This window comes from Fragaria vesca, linkage group LG4 (genome assembly GCF_000184155.1).
Source record: "Fragaria vesca subsp. vesca linkage group LG4, FraVesHawaii_1.0, whole genome shotgun sequence".
In the NCBI taxonomy this organism is placed as follows: Eukaryota; Viridiplantae; Streptophyta; class Magnoliopsida; order Rosales; family Rosaceae; genus Fragaria; species Fragaria vesca.
The window spans coordinates 18,206,801-18,219,430 of NC_020494.1; the positions used below are offsets into that span (position 1 = coordinate 18,206,801).

The window sequence follows — 12,630 nt, forward strand, 5'->3', positions numbered from 1 at the left end:
GNNGNGAGAGAGAGAGAGATGAATTATTTTTAGGTTAAAAGTGTTTGTGAGTTGGGGAATCGTATTGATTTATAGGGGATTTGCTATTGGTAGTCTTTTTTGCTCTTGGGTCAGCGCTGTTTCTACTTTCTAGTTTCTAATATATACTGTGCTATTGCCGACTTTGCCAATGGTGATACCATCGTTACCATGATGTAAAGTATAACTTTTTTTTATAATTATTATTACTATTTTAGGAGGGTAATTTTAAACTTGTGATCTTTTCTAATATTATGGTCGGACAAAATTAATCGAGACCGAGAGTCATAGAAAATATATAATCTTGTGTTTATGATTATTTTATAATATATAATAAACATATTCGGTTTTTCATGCGTTTAAGGTTTTTGTCGTATCAACTAGTTGGACTAGATCATATTTTTACAGGTTGAGATTTTAGATAGATCTTTTTTTTGTTACACATAATCATGTCAAGAAAAGACAACAATTAAACGTTATGCTTTTCGTGAGCATAATTGTAATAGATATGACAGTATGTTGGATTAGATGTATAGAATCGTCCACTAAACGAATGTCTTGAGAGAGACCAACTTAAGCCTAAGGGTTCATTTGAATTGCATAATGTAAAGCTCCTTTTATCAGAAACAAAGATTGGGACAGAGAGGTGAGACTTTGAATCTTCATTAATATAGAACTATAGTAGTGATAAACACAGTAACATACCCGTGAAGGAAATTATAGGGAATCATTTCACTTTGTCAGTTTGATATTTGATTCCTCACAAAACCATAGGCTCTTTGGTCAATTTTCAAGTGAGAACAAAGGAAAAAAATGCTCATTCCCGTAAAACTAGTGCATGGCTTTCTGTAAAGAAAATATTCCATTATTATTCTACCAACATGTATGCAAAAAGTTAAAGATTTTTGTTGGCTCATCAGTCATCATACATAATCATACACGTATTATTGTCCAAACTCCAACTGGTTGATAAATATCTTCTCAATTTTCTTTGAATTTTCGATATCTCATCAATATTTAAGAATTTAACACTTTAACTACTAATAAGTGATTGAGTTAGTAAGATCTACGTGTGGAAACCCATATTTAGTTCAAAACATGTCAAGATGACGACATTGATAGGAGTTAAATCTCAATCGATTCTCACTCTCATAAAAGAGAGAAGGAGGAGTCGTTCCGACGTGATATCTCTGACTCAGATCTCAGACTAGTCTTCGGGTCAAAATAGCATTTGGCCCATGCCGATGCGAATATTATACAACTCAAAATCTAGTGATTTTGCTAGCCATTTCGAAACTAACCCCATGAAGCGCGAAATAGGCAGACTAGTCACCAATGGGTTATACACAGAAGCCGTATCCCTCTACGCTCAACACCACTCCGCTTCTCTTCCCCCTAACAAATTCACATTCCCTCCTCTCCTCAAAGCCTGCGCCAACCTCCGATCACCTCCTCATACCCAAATGGCCCACGCCCACCTCCTCAAAACCGGGTTCTTCTCCGACGTCTACTCCTCCACAGCTCTCACCGACTCCTACATGAAGCTCAATCTAACGGACCATGCACTCCACGTGTTCGACGAAATGCCCCACCGAAACTTGGCTTCTATAAACGCCGTGATTTCCGGGCTGCTGCGTAACGGTCATTGCAGGGAGGCTTTGGCTGTGTTCAGGAGGGTTTGGGTTGGAGGTTTTGGAATTAATTCGGTTACTATAGCTAGTGTGTTTTCGGGGTGTGAGAATGCGAAGCAGGGGATGGGAATGCATTGCGCGGCGGTGAAGATTGGGGTTGAGGATGATGTTTATGTGTCGACAGCGGCGGTGAGTATGTATTCGAGCTGTGGGGAGGTGGAGTATGCTGCAAAGGTGTTTGAAGACATGCCGGTTAAGAATTTGGTGAGCTATAATGCGTTTATTACAGGGCTCTTGCGGAATGGGGCTGCGCGGGTGGTGTTGGATGTGTTTAAGAAGATGAGAGGATATGGAGGTGAGTATCTGAATGCAGTGACATTGGTTTTGGTTCTTGCAGCCTGCGGTAGTGATTTGTGTCTCAGATTTGGCAGGCAGGTTCATGGTTTGATGATGAAAATCGATAGGGGAATTGATGTTATGACTGGAACAGCGCTTGTGGATATGTATTCGAAATGTGGGTGTTGGCAGCTGGCGTACCAGGTTTTCGGAGAACTGGATGGAACCAGGAGCTTGTTTACTTGGAATGCCATGATTGCAGGAATGATGATGAATGCGCAGTGGGAGAGTGCAGTTGAGCTTTTCGAAAGGTTAGAATCTGAAGGGTTTAAGCCTGATTCAGTGACATGGAATTCGATGATCAGTGGGTTTTCGCAACTAGGGAAGGGGAGTGAAGCTTTCGAGTATTTCAAGAGGATGCAAGCGACTGGTATAACTCCGAGTTTGAAATCCTTCACAAGTGTTTTGCAAGCCTGTGCAGATTCATCTGCTCTGCAATGTGGACGAGAGATTCATGGGCATGCGATTAGGACTGATATAAGCAGTGATCTGTTTTTATCAACTGCTCTAATTGACATGTACATGAAATGTGGACAGCCTCCTTGGGCAAGAAGAGTTTTTGATTCGTTTCATGTGAAACCTGATGATGCTGCATTTTGGAACGCAATGATAGCAGGGTATGGAAGAAATGGAGAGAATGAGTGTGCGTTTCCAATCTTTGACCAGATGCTCGAAGAAAAAGTACAACCAAATGCAGCTACTTTCATTAGTCTTCTATCTATGTGCAGCCACAGTGGTTTAGTTGACAAAGGATGGCAAATCTTTAGGATGATGGATAGAGATTTTGGTATAAAACCAAATCCGAAACATTATGGCTGTATGATTGACCTTTTAGGTCGATCAGGCAGGTTCGATGAAGCCCTAGAACTAACACAAGAGTTATCAGAGCCTTCTGCATCAGTTTTTGCTTCTTTGCTAGGTGCTTGTGAGTGCCATTCAAATGTAGACCTGGGGACACAAATGGCTATAAAACTTTCAGAATTAGAGCCAGAGAACCCTATACCTTTTCTGATCCTGTCCAAGATATTTGCTGGGCTTGGCAGGTGGAAGGATGCAGAAATCAGTAGGAAAATGATGGATAATCAAAAGTCAAGAAAGGTCCCTGGCTTTAGTTTATTCAGATTGCATACAAAGTAGATATACTGATAGAAAACTGTGACTTGGTTGTTACTGTCTCTGCATGTCCGTGTACGGTTTCCACAACCGTTAAGTTTTACTGATTCAGCATCTCTTTCAGCGCAGACCCCATGTAATCATCAAAGTGATTGGGGGGTTCATAGATGAAGCAGGAAATCACATCTCTGAGTGTAATGACACCAATAACTTCACCTGCCTGCCCTGCCACATAGATTCTATGAACAGACTTGGAAGCAAGAGTTTCAATCACATTGCCAAGAGTGGACTCGAGATTGCAGGTAATTGCTGGGACGGCTTTTCCAATATTCTGGCTTGTTGAGATGGTGCTCGTGAAATCCCTGACAGTGAGCTTCCTGAAAGAAAGTGGAAAAAAAAAACTTGCGATCATCATCTGACTTGAAAGATGTCCACACAAAGAAAGGAGATGTGATTGCCTTCATTGTGTGATAAAGAAATCAGTGCTTTGCATATTAATTCCAGTAGTTGAGCTCAAATGTCAAATGAAACAGCAGACTAGAGTATACAACAATTAATCTTTGACCTGGATTGGAGAGAAATAAAGCATTCTACAGTCAACAGTGATGACCAAGATCACAATGTAACTTAGAAAAGCTTGGGCAAAAATGTTCCCAATTCCGCGTTCAATTACCTGAAATTGGAGAAGAGTTCGGGTTTCAGCAGCAAGTGTCTGATATCTGTTATGCTGACATTACCAACTATCTGCTTCTGTGTCCCTTGTACAACTGGAAGACCACCAATTTGGTTATCTTTCATCTTCTTGAAAGCTTCCAGTATCAAGTCATCGCTCTGGACACTTATAACCTGGCCAATAAAGTAAAGGAGCAGTGAAATTGAGACACCAAATTCACGATCAACCAACCTTGATAGTCAGGAAGGATTACCTCATCTGAGGACATAAAAGGAAGTCCCAGAACAGATATAGGCTTTGAGGCAATGCAGTCAAACCAATCCCTTCCTTTGCATCGTTCAAGTCCATGAACAACTGCTGATTGAGTGATGTAGTTCTTGATAGTGCCTTGGCCAGGTTCTATCACAGGTACATTCCTCAGTCTATATTTTGAAAGTAGCAGCAAGACGCTCAACATAGAACTATCGCTTGTTACGGGAAGGAAAGGTGCCCAGCGGAAGGATTTAAGTATTGACCTTACCTGAAACATACAAGTAATATCATTCAGACAGCTAAAAGAAGTTCACGAGCAATGCTCCGTATTCCATGTATCTGTTTCTGGGTTCGACTGTATATATGCTGTAATATGCTTGGAAGTTTCTGTAGTACTGCAACCAAGTGATTCAACAATGACAGCTGATAAAACAATACTCTAGATACAAGCTTACGGTGGTTGATTTGAAGGGTTCATCTTGCAGTATAGTTTTGTAAAAGTCTTGGCCCAAATGATCAGCAGCTGTAGGAGCATCTTTGCCCATCCCTTTGTCAGTAGCCACTCCGCCTGCCACTGCAGCTCCAACTGCAGCAGCGGTTAACCCTGCAACTGCAACAGGACCAGTCACACCCAATGCTGCGGCTCCAATTGCACCAACAGCTCCTGCACCAACTCCAGCAGCTGTTGCTGAACTCGCTGAGAGAGCAACTGCAGCTAGTTCTGCACTCTCCAACACCCAAAGAACAATGGCAGAGTAATCTATGATTCCGAGGTACCTATCTGTCCACTCGGAGCTGGTTTTTGCATCTGGGTTCGTCACAGGGGCCGACAAAATGTTGCATTCAGACAAAATCCTAACTGCGTCACCGATAGATGTATTTGCTGGAATCTCAACTACTGCAAACAATAATGTTAGAGGTGACTGTTATTTAGCTAACCATTAATTAGAGTCCATAATGTGGTACTAACTTGTGTTGAAATTCTTCACTGAACAATTGCTATTACCTTTGCCTCCAGGAACTCCTGGAAAAGATGAAACTGGGATTTTTGCAAATGCAGTTGTCAAAACCTCTTGTAGCGAATGTGGTAATTTCTTCCTGGACTGCACTGTCTTGAAGTAGGAATCATAGCTTGAAATATTAGACCTTTCCTTAGCTTCTTGTGGCTGTGCCATATCTGCACTAAAGTCGGAAATTAGAATATGTAAGTAGCATACTCATTGTTTTCCTCTAAGAAATTATAGAAATGCAGTAAATACAAGATTATGGAAATGATAAGTCGATTTGATTGGTATGGCTTATGGGTTATGGCTCATCTTTCTGGGATGAAATCCAGATCCCATTATTGGTTTCCAGACATTGATAAACTATACAAAATAAAATTTCAGGCTTCAAATCAGATGGTATATCATGTTCGAATTTCCGATCTTCATTGTTTGTTGATCTGTTCTGCCTTATACTACCATCACCAAGAAAAGTAAAAATTAATAAAACTTTGAAAGTATGTGATTACAATACGAAGAACAAGAACATTTACCAGGATAACTAAATAGACGAAGATTAAGAAAAACACCTTCCAATTGTGTGTGCTTGCAGTTGATTCAGAGATTGGTTTTGAGTTCTATCTATGGAACTTCCGACCATTATCATCCGAGAAACAGTTATAGACCTCTACATGTATCAAGTCTAGCTCTGCCATGTGTAAGCATCGCATACGTGTTAGACTTGCAACTCACCACTTGTGAATGAGTCACTTATTTTGTCTTTTTTTTCGGAAAGAGTCACTTGGCTACGTCTACTTTTGCTCTGATATTTTTCTTCTAGTGAAATCTGGTTTTCCATCTCTTTTTGGGTGCAAGTTACACGATTCCATATCATTTATCTTTTATAAGTTTGTATAACCTGTATAATAATACAGCGTATTTATGTATTCATGTGGATTAGTTAGATAGTGGTTAGTACTATTACTTGATAGTGATTTACCTACAGGTTAAACTATAAATCTGTATGAATATCAATGAAGTTTGCTAATCAGAATATGACTGCAGTTTGATAATCAAGTTTGAATTGCATAGACTTTTCTCGTTTGTTCTTGGCCAACTAGATATTGGGAGATTTACACTATAAAACTCGAGTAGATGAATGTTCTTAACCATAAGTAGATAGTCGAAAGAGATTATGATTACCCGGAGTACCCACTGAAAATGAACCAAAAATTTGTTACTAGTTATGTATATGTAAGTTTTTAACAGACTGAAGTCTTATTGCTGCTTCAGTATCTCCTGCACTGCAAACCCCAAGTAGGCATCAAAGTAATTGGGGGGTTCATATATGAAGCAAGAAATGACATCTCTGAGTGTAATCACACCAACAGCTTTCCCTTCCTCCGCACCTACCACATAGACCCTATGAACCGACTTGGAAGCAAGAATCTCAATCACATTCCCAAGGCTCGACTCGATATTGCATGTAATTGGTTGGATGGGATTTCCAGGTTCTTTGCTGGTTGAGATGGTAGTCAGGAAATCCATAACAGTGAGCTTCCTGAAAGAAAGAGGTAAACTAATTAAGCTTACCATTAACATACAAGACCAACTTGATTGATATTTACTGTCAGATAGCATTAGAACTTGGCCTTTCAGTACCTGAAATTGGAGAGGAGATCGTGTTTGAGAAACACATATCTGATATCGCTTACGCTGACATTACCAACTAGCTTCTTCTTTTGCCCATCTACTACTGGAAGACCACCGATTTTCTGTTCTTTCATTTTCTTGAAAGCTTCCATTATCAGATCCTCACTCTGGATGTCAATAACCTGGCAAGGTAAACAAATTAGGATTCAGAAACAGTCATAGTGACAACAGCGACAACAACAGTTACCTCATTACAGGACATAAATGGAAGTCCCAAATCCGAGATAGGTTTTTCTGCAATGCAGTCAAACCACTCCATTCCTTTGCATCCTTCAAGACCGCATATAACTGCTGACTGAGTAATGTAGTTCTTAAGTTTTGGTTGGCCGTCTTCTATTACAGGTACATTCCTCATCCTATATTTTGAGAGTAGTAGCAAGATGGTCAACATAGAACTATCTTCTGCTACCGGAAGGAAAGGTGTTTCCCGGAAGGATTTAACTATGGACTTTGCCTAAAACATTCAAGTAAATATCATGCATTATTCAGACATGTCACATTCGCTATCAAGAAGTGATTTGGAAAGGCAAACAATACTGCACAGAAATCTTCTTACAGTATATAACTTACCGTTGTTGACTTGCAGGGTTCATCTTGCAGTATAACCTTGTCAAAATCTCCTGTCAATTTATCAGCAGTTGTGGGAGAATCTTTGTCCTCCTCATTCTCTGCAGCTGCATCTGTTACAATTTGAATGCGAGAATGTTCAATTTCTTGCACAAATATGTCTTCCAAAATTCCATTGTTTTCTATTTAAGCCTTCCTTTGTTGTTCTTATGGCTTTCAGTGTTACTATCACAAAGAATGATCTTTGTATCCTGGATGGATATCATGCATTTTCTTGTTTTTAAATTTGCATAGAATATGTAATAACATTTCACCTATTTTTCCAACAGCACTGCCAGCCACAGCGGAACAAATTGCAGCAGCAGTAAGGCCTGCAACTGCAGCAGGACCTGTGACCCCCAATGCTACAGCTCCAATGGCGCCAACAGCTCCTGCACCACCAATTCCACCAGCCGTAGTTGCTATTGAACTAGCTGGCGAGGGACCTTCAGCAGCATGTTCTGCACTCTCCAACACCCAATTAAGAACAGCAGAGTAATCAATGATTCCAAGATACCTTTCTCTCCAATCCGAACATGTTTGATCCGGCATAGTAATGACTGGAGCTGACAAAATCTTGTGCTCTGAGAGAGTCTTGACTGCATCAGGAATAGATATATCTGCTACAATCTCAATTACTGCAAAATATGACAGTGTTGATAATTATTAGACCATTAGAGGACTTGCACTATCCAATTCATATCTATTCTAAACAAACTAGTCTTTGATGAATTGTAACTAGGATGAACAATAACAATATTGCCAGTACCTTTTCCTCCCTGAAGGGCTTGGAAAGACGAAACTGGAACTTTTGAAAATGCATATGTTAAATTTTCTTGAAGCTCATGTGGTAATTTCTTCCTGGACTGAATCCTTTCAAAGTAGGCATCGTAGCAGCTTGACCTTCTAGGGCTCTTGGGAATTCCCCTTGCCTCTTGTGCTGCTTCTGTCATGTTCACGGACTAAAGGCACAAATCGGAATAGTCAATGTCTTTGTCATTCACTCAAATCCAATTTCTGCATTTACCCAAATCCACTACAGCACTTAGAATATCCAGTTACACAACAATAACAGATTTGATTTTGTGCATTTTATATGGCTCATCCAGTTGGCAATCTTCGACTAAGTAAATTTCTAATAACCATATCCAGGAGACTAGGAGATCATTCCAAAGTTCAACTCGGTTCTATGATTTTGCATATGAAAATAATGTCCGTGTAGATTGATCACAGTGAGGAAGAAAGCATACATACATTGTGTGATAGCAAAAGAGATCAAGAAAAGTGCCTGAGGATCGGAATATACCTCAAATTTTGTGCTTCAAATTGGATTCAGATCAATAATTTTTCTTCCAGAAACAGATAACCTGGCTTTTGCATGCAAGAAGCCAACTTTGCCATGTGTAGGAACTAGACGTGAAATCAGTTTTCTTCGGAATGGATTTTCATTTTCCTTTGTATGTATGGACTATGCAGTGGGCCTCGCCCACATTGACTGGTCATGCTCTAATGCTTTGCAATATGCCTATACGGTTATACTGCTATTATACCTTCCTTGCAAATTTGCAATATATAAGCTTCGTATACAATATGACTATATGAGTTTCTCATTTGAGTTTGTTTCCTTGTTTTCCACAGATGGTTCGAACTTCGAAATATTAGAAGCTCACAAATCATGATGTCCGTAACTCAAAATTATAGAAAGTTTACAATCTACGAGACTACGTACGTACAATTGTAGAAAGTTTTACAAACTGTACCAGTTTATACGAACATGTATAGCAATTTAATTTACACGATATGTACCTTGTCTTGTTTTTCAGAGATACTAAGAGTGATTGAGAAAGAGGAATTAATTACAATCAGTAACCTCTAAAATGCGAAGAGACTACATTTTTTTAGCCACATTTACTTATCAACACTACGTAGCAGGTGATCTGCTAACTGATTGATGCAACAAGTAGACCACACCTGTCACATAATGCGATTCATGAATGTGATCGAAAAAATGTACTCCCTAGCTCTAGCATTACTCTGCTTGAAATGCCTCCTACTCAGCTGAGACACAGAAGCGTTCCAATGAAGGTGGAAAACATAACAATGGCGATGATGATTTGTTCAAGTAGCCTGATGATGCACACCCGATTCCGTTCTGGGTTGTTCAAGTGGGCACTTCAATTTCAGACCAGAACTTTCACTACTGCTACTGCCATTAACGATGTGACTATTTTCTCTAACCGCGCAGCCAGTACTCCCATTAGTACCAACAAATGATATGAGTGCCGCCGCTAATGCTGATTGAAACTTAGGGTTTGATGTGATTGCTTTCGTTGCAGTGGCTATTGTCTCTGTAAACAGATGATGTTGAGGTGGAGTAGGAGCTGCTTTCTGAGAATTTTGTATGTAAGAATGGTAGAAATTAGGTTCTTGAAATGGGTGCTTTCCAATGTTAAGAGAAGACCCGCCAACGGCTTGGTTCATCCTATTATGATGATGAGAAAGTGTTGTCCCATAGTTGAAGTATCCTGCAGCAGCGTGATTGTTAATCCAGTTTGGTGCTTGTAGTAATGTGTTGTGGTCTAAAGAAGAGGAAGACGATGACGAAAAGTTGAGGCTTGTACTCAAGGAATACCTAGGTAACCCTGAAGGAAATCTTGGTCCGAATTGGGAGGGGGGTGGAGCAGTGAGATCAAGGGTGATGGTTGGGTGGGAATTGTTGGTTGAGATTGTACTGTTGGGGAAATAGAACTGTGACTGTGGTAGTAGTCTCGATGAATTTTGGGAGAGACTATTGGTGAAGTTTGGTCCATGGCCATAGGGGTTACTACTGGAGGTGGAGACGGGGGCCGTGGTTGAGTTGACTAGACCTTGTTGCGAGGTAGAGGAGTGAGACTGAAGCATGGATGCCGCGGCGGAGGTGGTGGAGGCCATAGCCGTGGCTGACATCGGAAGTGGGTGGTTGTGGTTACCCTCATAGGTTGTGATCAATATCGACATGTCTTCCGCACATCTTTGCACCTGAAATTATTGAACAAGTTTATTATTAGCTAGAAATGTAAGTAATGTGCACCGAGAAATGAAACTATCAATAAACAGTATGATATGCAAGGACTTTTAGAGGTACTATCTGCAGCTTACTTGTTTTCTCACAGGGCACGACGGTGAGACTGTGCAACGGTAGTATGCTCGAGGGCATGGGTTTCCTTTCGCTATTTTCTGACCATATTTTCTCCATTGGCATCCATCGTTTAACTGCATTTATGTAAATTATTTAACTGTTAGTGATCATATTTATCAAAACAATTTATTCGTACGAGTAAATTATCATGGTAGATGTTCATGTTTAGGTTAAAGAGTTCAAATTAGAGTGAAATTAAAGTCAAAAGTATTGGTAGTACTAACTGTTGGAGCATCACATCTAGCTCGGACAGAAACCCTAGCTTTCTTCAAATGGGTCAGCTGTTGTGAAACATCATCCTCTCTTGTCTTCAACATTTTACTAGGTGGCCATATCTCAGTTACTTCATCTTCCTTTGGATCCCCATGAGCTGAACTATTATTTTCAGAGCTTGAATGAACCTTCATAGTATCCTGATCATAAGCAGCTGGCTCAAATGATCTGCGGCCCAGTTCCAAGGCAAGTCCAGCTTCATTCATTACCTCGTCGTCGTTGTCTCTGCTGGTCTTTTTCATCATCATCTCATGATTATCCTTTCTGAGCTGATGATCATGAGTACTAGCAGTACTCGAGGTTCTCCCAAGGCTAAGGGACACAAGTTCATCAGCTTCAGCCGAAATAGTTCCTTGATGTTCAGCAGTACTACTAGTATCCACAGTCTTCTTTTTTGTTTCTTCTTTCTGAATAACATCAAGAAAATGCATCTGAAGATCCTGGTAATCCTTCAGGGTTCGAGCTAAAAACAACTTTAACCTTTCATTTTCTTCTCTAACCTTCCCCATTTCAGCTTTGGCTGATTCCAGTTCATCATGATCGGCTTCCTGTTGTATATGGGCATTAGTTAGTACAAAAATGGTATTGAAGATAGATCGAAAAGCATGATTATTACCTGAATCTTTCAACATTAATGCAAGGATTCATTTGATTAATACTAAGTTCAAGATATTTATGCAGATGCAGATGCAATTAATTTATCTAGTTAAGTAGTGACATATAATTAGAGCAAATTAACTACTGAATGAAATTAAAGAAACATATACGTGATCGATATTCGATATCACATGGGATCTATGACTTCTATATGTATTGACTTGGTTGGCCTGTCTGGAAGATTCATGCATGATGATCTTAGATTCTTAATTAACTTGAGTTCTAACAAGTCACATATATAATATGACACAATTAAAATTATTTCATCAGCTAATCATATAGTACTGTTTTTGGGGGCCAAAATGCAGTACATGTTAACTTGCTTAGATCTTCCTTGTTAATTATGTTTGTAAGTGACTTTTCTTGTACCTGTTTGTGCTTGCTCTCATCAGCTCTATGCTTTTGCGTAGTTGAAGGCTGCAGCTTCAACTTGTATTCACCTTCATGAGCTACTTCCTCAACATGTCCTTCCTGAAATATGATATATAGATGCATGTATATGAGTGATTTAAAATTTTAACTGATTGAATGCTGAAAAATATCGACCAAGAACCAAGATCATTAAACTTGGGATTATATAGTCATTGATGCACACAGCACAGTTACATAAAAGACTAATTATATATAGGTTAATGATGCAGTAATTAATTTTCCTGATGAATCCAGAAAAAACAAAAATAATCCAACCGAAATACAAAACAAGCAATGAGTCTTGAATCCTAATCCAAGTTCAAAGTAAAAGTCCAACTCATGGGATATCATCACACATATATATAAGATAATTGAACTCAAAAATGTTCATTTTTCTTTTTTGAAAAGGAACTCAAAAATGTTTATAGATTGTCAAACTATGCTGATGTCGCGTACTTATATAACTGAATTCTGGGTGTGTGCACACAACTACACATAAGAGCAAAGCCAGAAGAAACCTTTCACCTTGTTTATATCTTTGGAAGTGCCTTCTGAATCATCATCACCATCAGATTTCATTCTGTTGCTTTCCATAACTGAAGTTTCCAGCAAAGACTTATCAATCTCCATTGATTTTGAACGCCTCTTTGCTATTTGCATAGCAGTTTGGCTTATTGGAGAGAGAGAGAGAGAGAGAGAGAGAGAGAGAGAGAGAGAGAGAGAGAG

General features: G+C 39.4%; 3 protein-coding genes across 3 annotated transcripts; all 3 read right to left on the bottom strand.

Moving 5' to 3' along the window:
* Positions 1-2,674: 2,674 nt before the first annotated feature.
* On the bottom strand, positions 2,675-5,712 carry LOC101312922 (SNF1-related protein kinase regulatory subunit gamma-1-like). The gene is made up of 6 exons (XM_004297282.1): positions 5,621-5,712; positions 5,090-5,265; positions 4,539-4,981; positions 4,085-4,351; positions 3,832-4,004; positions 2,675-3,535 (listed from the first exon to the last, which is right to left on the bottom strand). Exons 2-6 carry the CDS (start codon positions 5,256-5,258, stop codon positions 3,259-3,261), a joined length of 1,329 nt encoding a protein of 442 aa, XP_004297330.1. The 5' UTR covers positions 5,259-5,265; positions 5,621-5,712; the 3' UTR covers positions 2,675-3,258.
* Positions 5,713-6,344: 632 nt separating this feature from the next.
* LOC101308866 (SNF1-related protein kinase regulatory subunit gamma-1-like) lies at positions 6,345-8,338 on the bottom strand. Its single transcript, XM_004298394.1, has 6 exons — positions 8,155-8,338; positions 7,679-8,023; positions 7,350-7,459; positions 6,967-7,233; positions 6,729-6,901; positions 6,345-6,627 (listed from the first exon to the last, which is right to left on the bottom strand). Exons 1-6 carry the CDS (start codon positions 8,336-8,338, stop codon positions 6,345-6,347), a joined length of 1,362 nt encoding a protein of 453 aa, XP_004298442.1.
* A 704-nt stretch (positions 8,339-9,042) lies between these two features.
* On the bottom strand, positions 9,043-12,534 carry LOC101309152 (probable WRKY transcription factor 72-like). The gene is made up of 5 exons (XM_004298395.1): positions 12,430-12,534; positions 11,863-11,964; positions 10,788-11,384; positions 10,524-10,637; positions 9,043-10,403 (listed from the first exon to the last, which is right to left on the bottom strand). Exons 1-5 carry the CDS (start codon positions 12,532-12,534, stop codon positions 9,504-9,506), a joined length of 1,818 nt encoding a protein of 605 aa, XP_004298443.1. The 3' UTR covers positions 9,043-9,503.
* Positions 12,535-12,630: the final 96 nt, after the last annotated feature.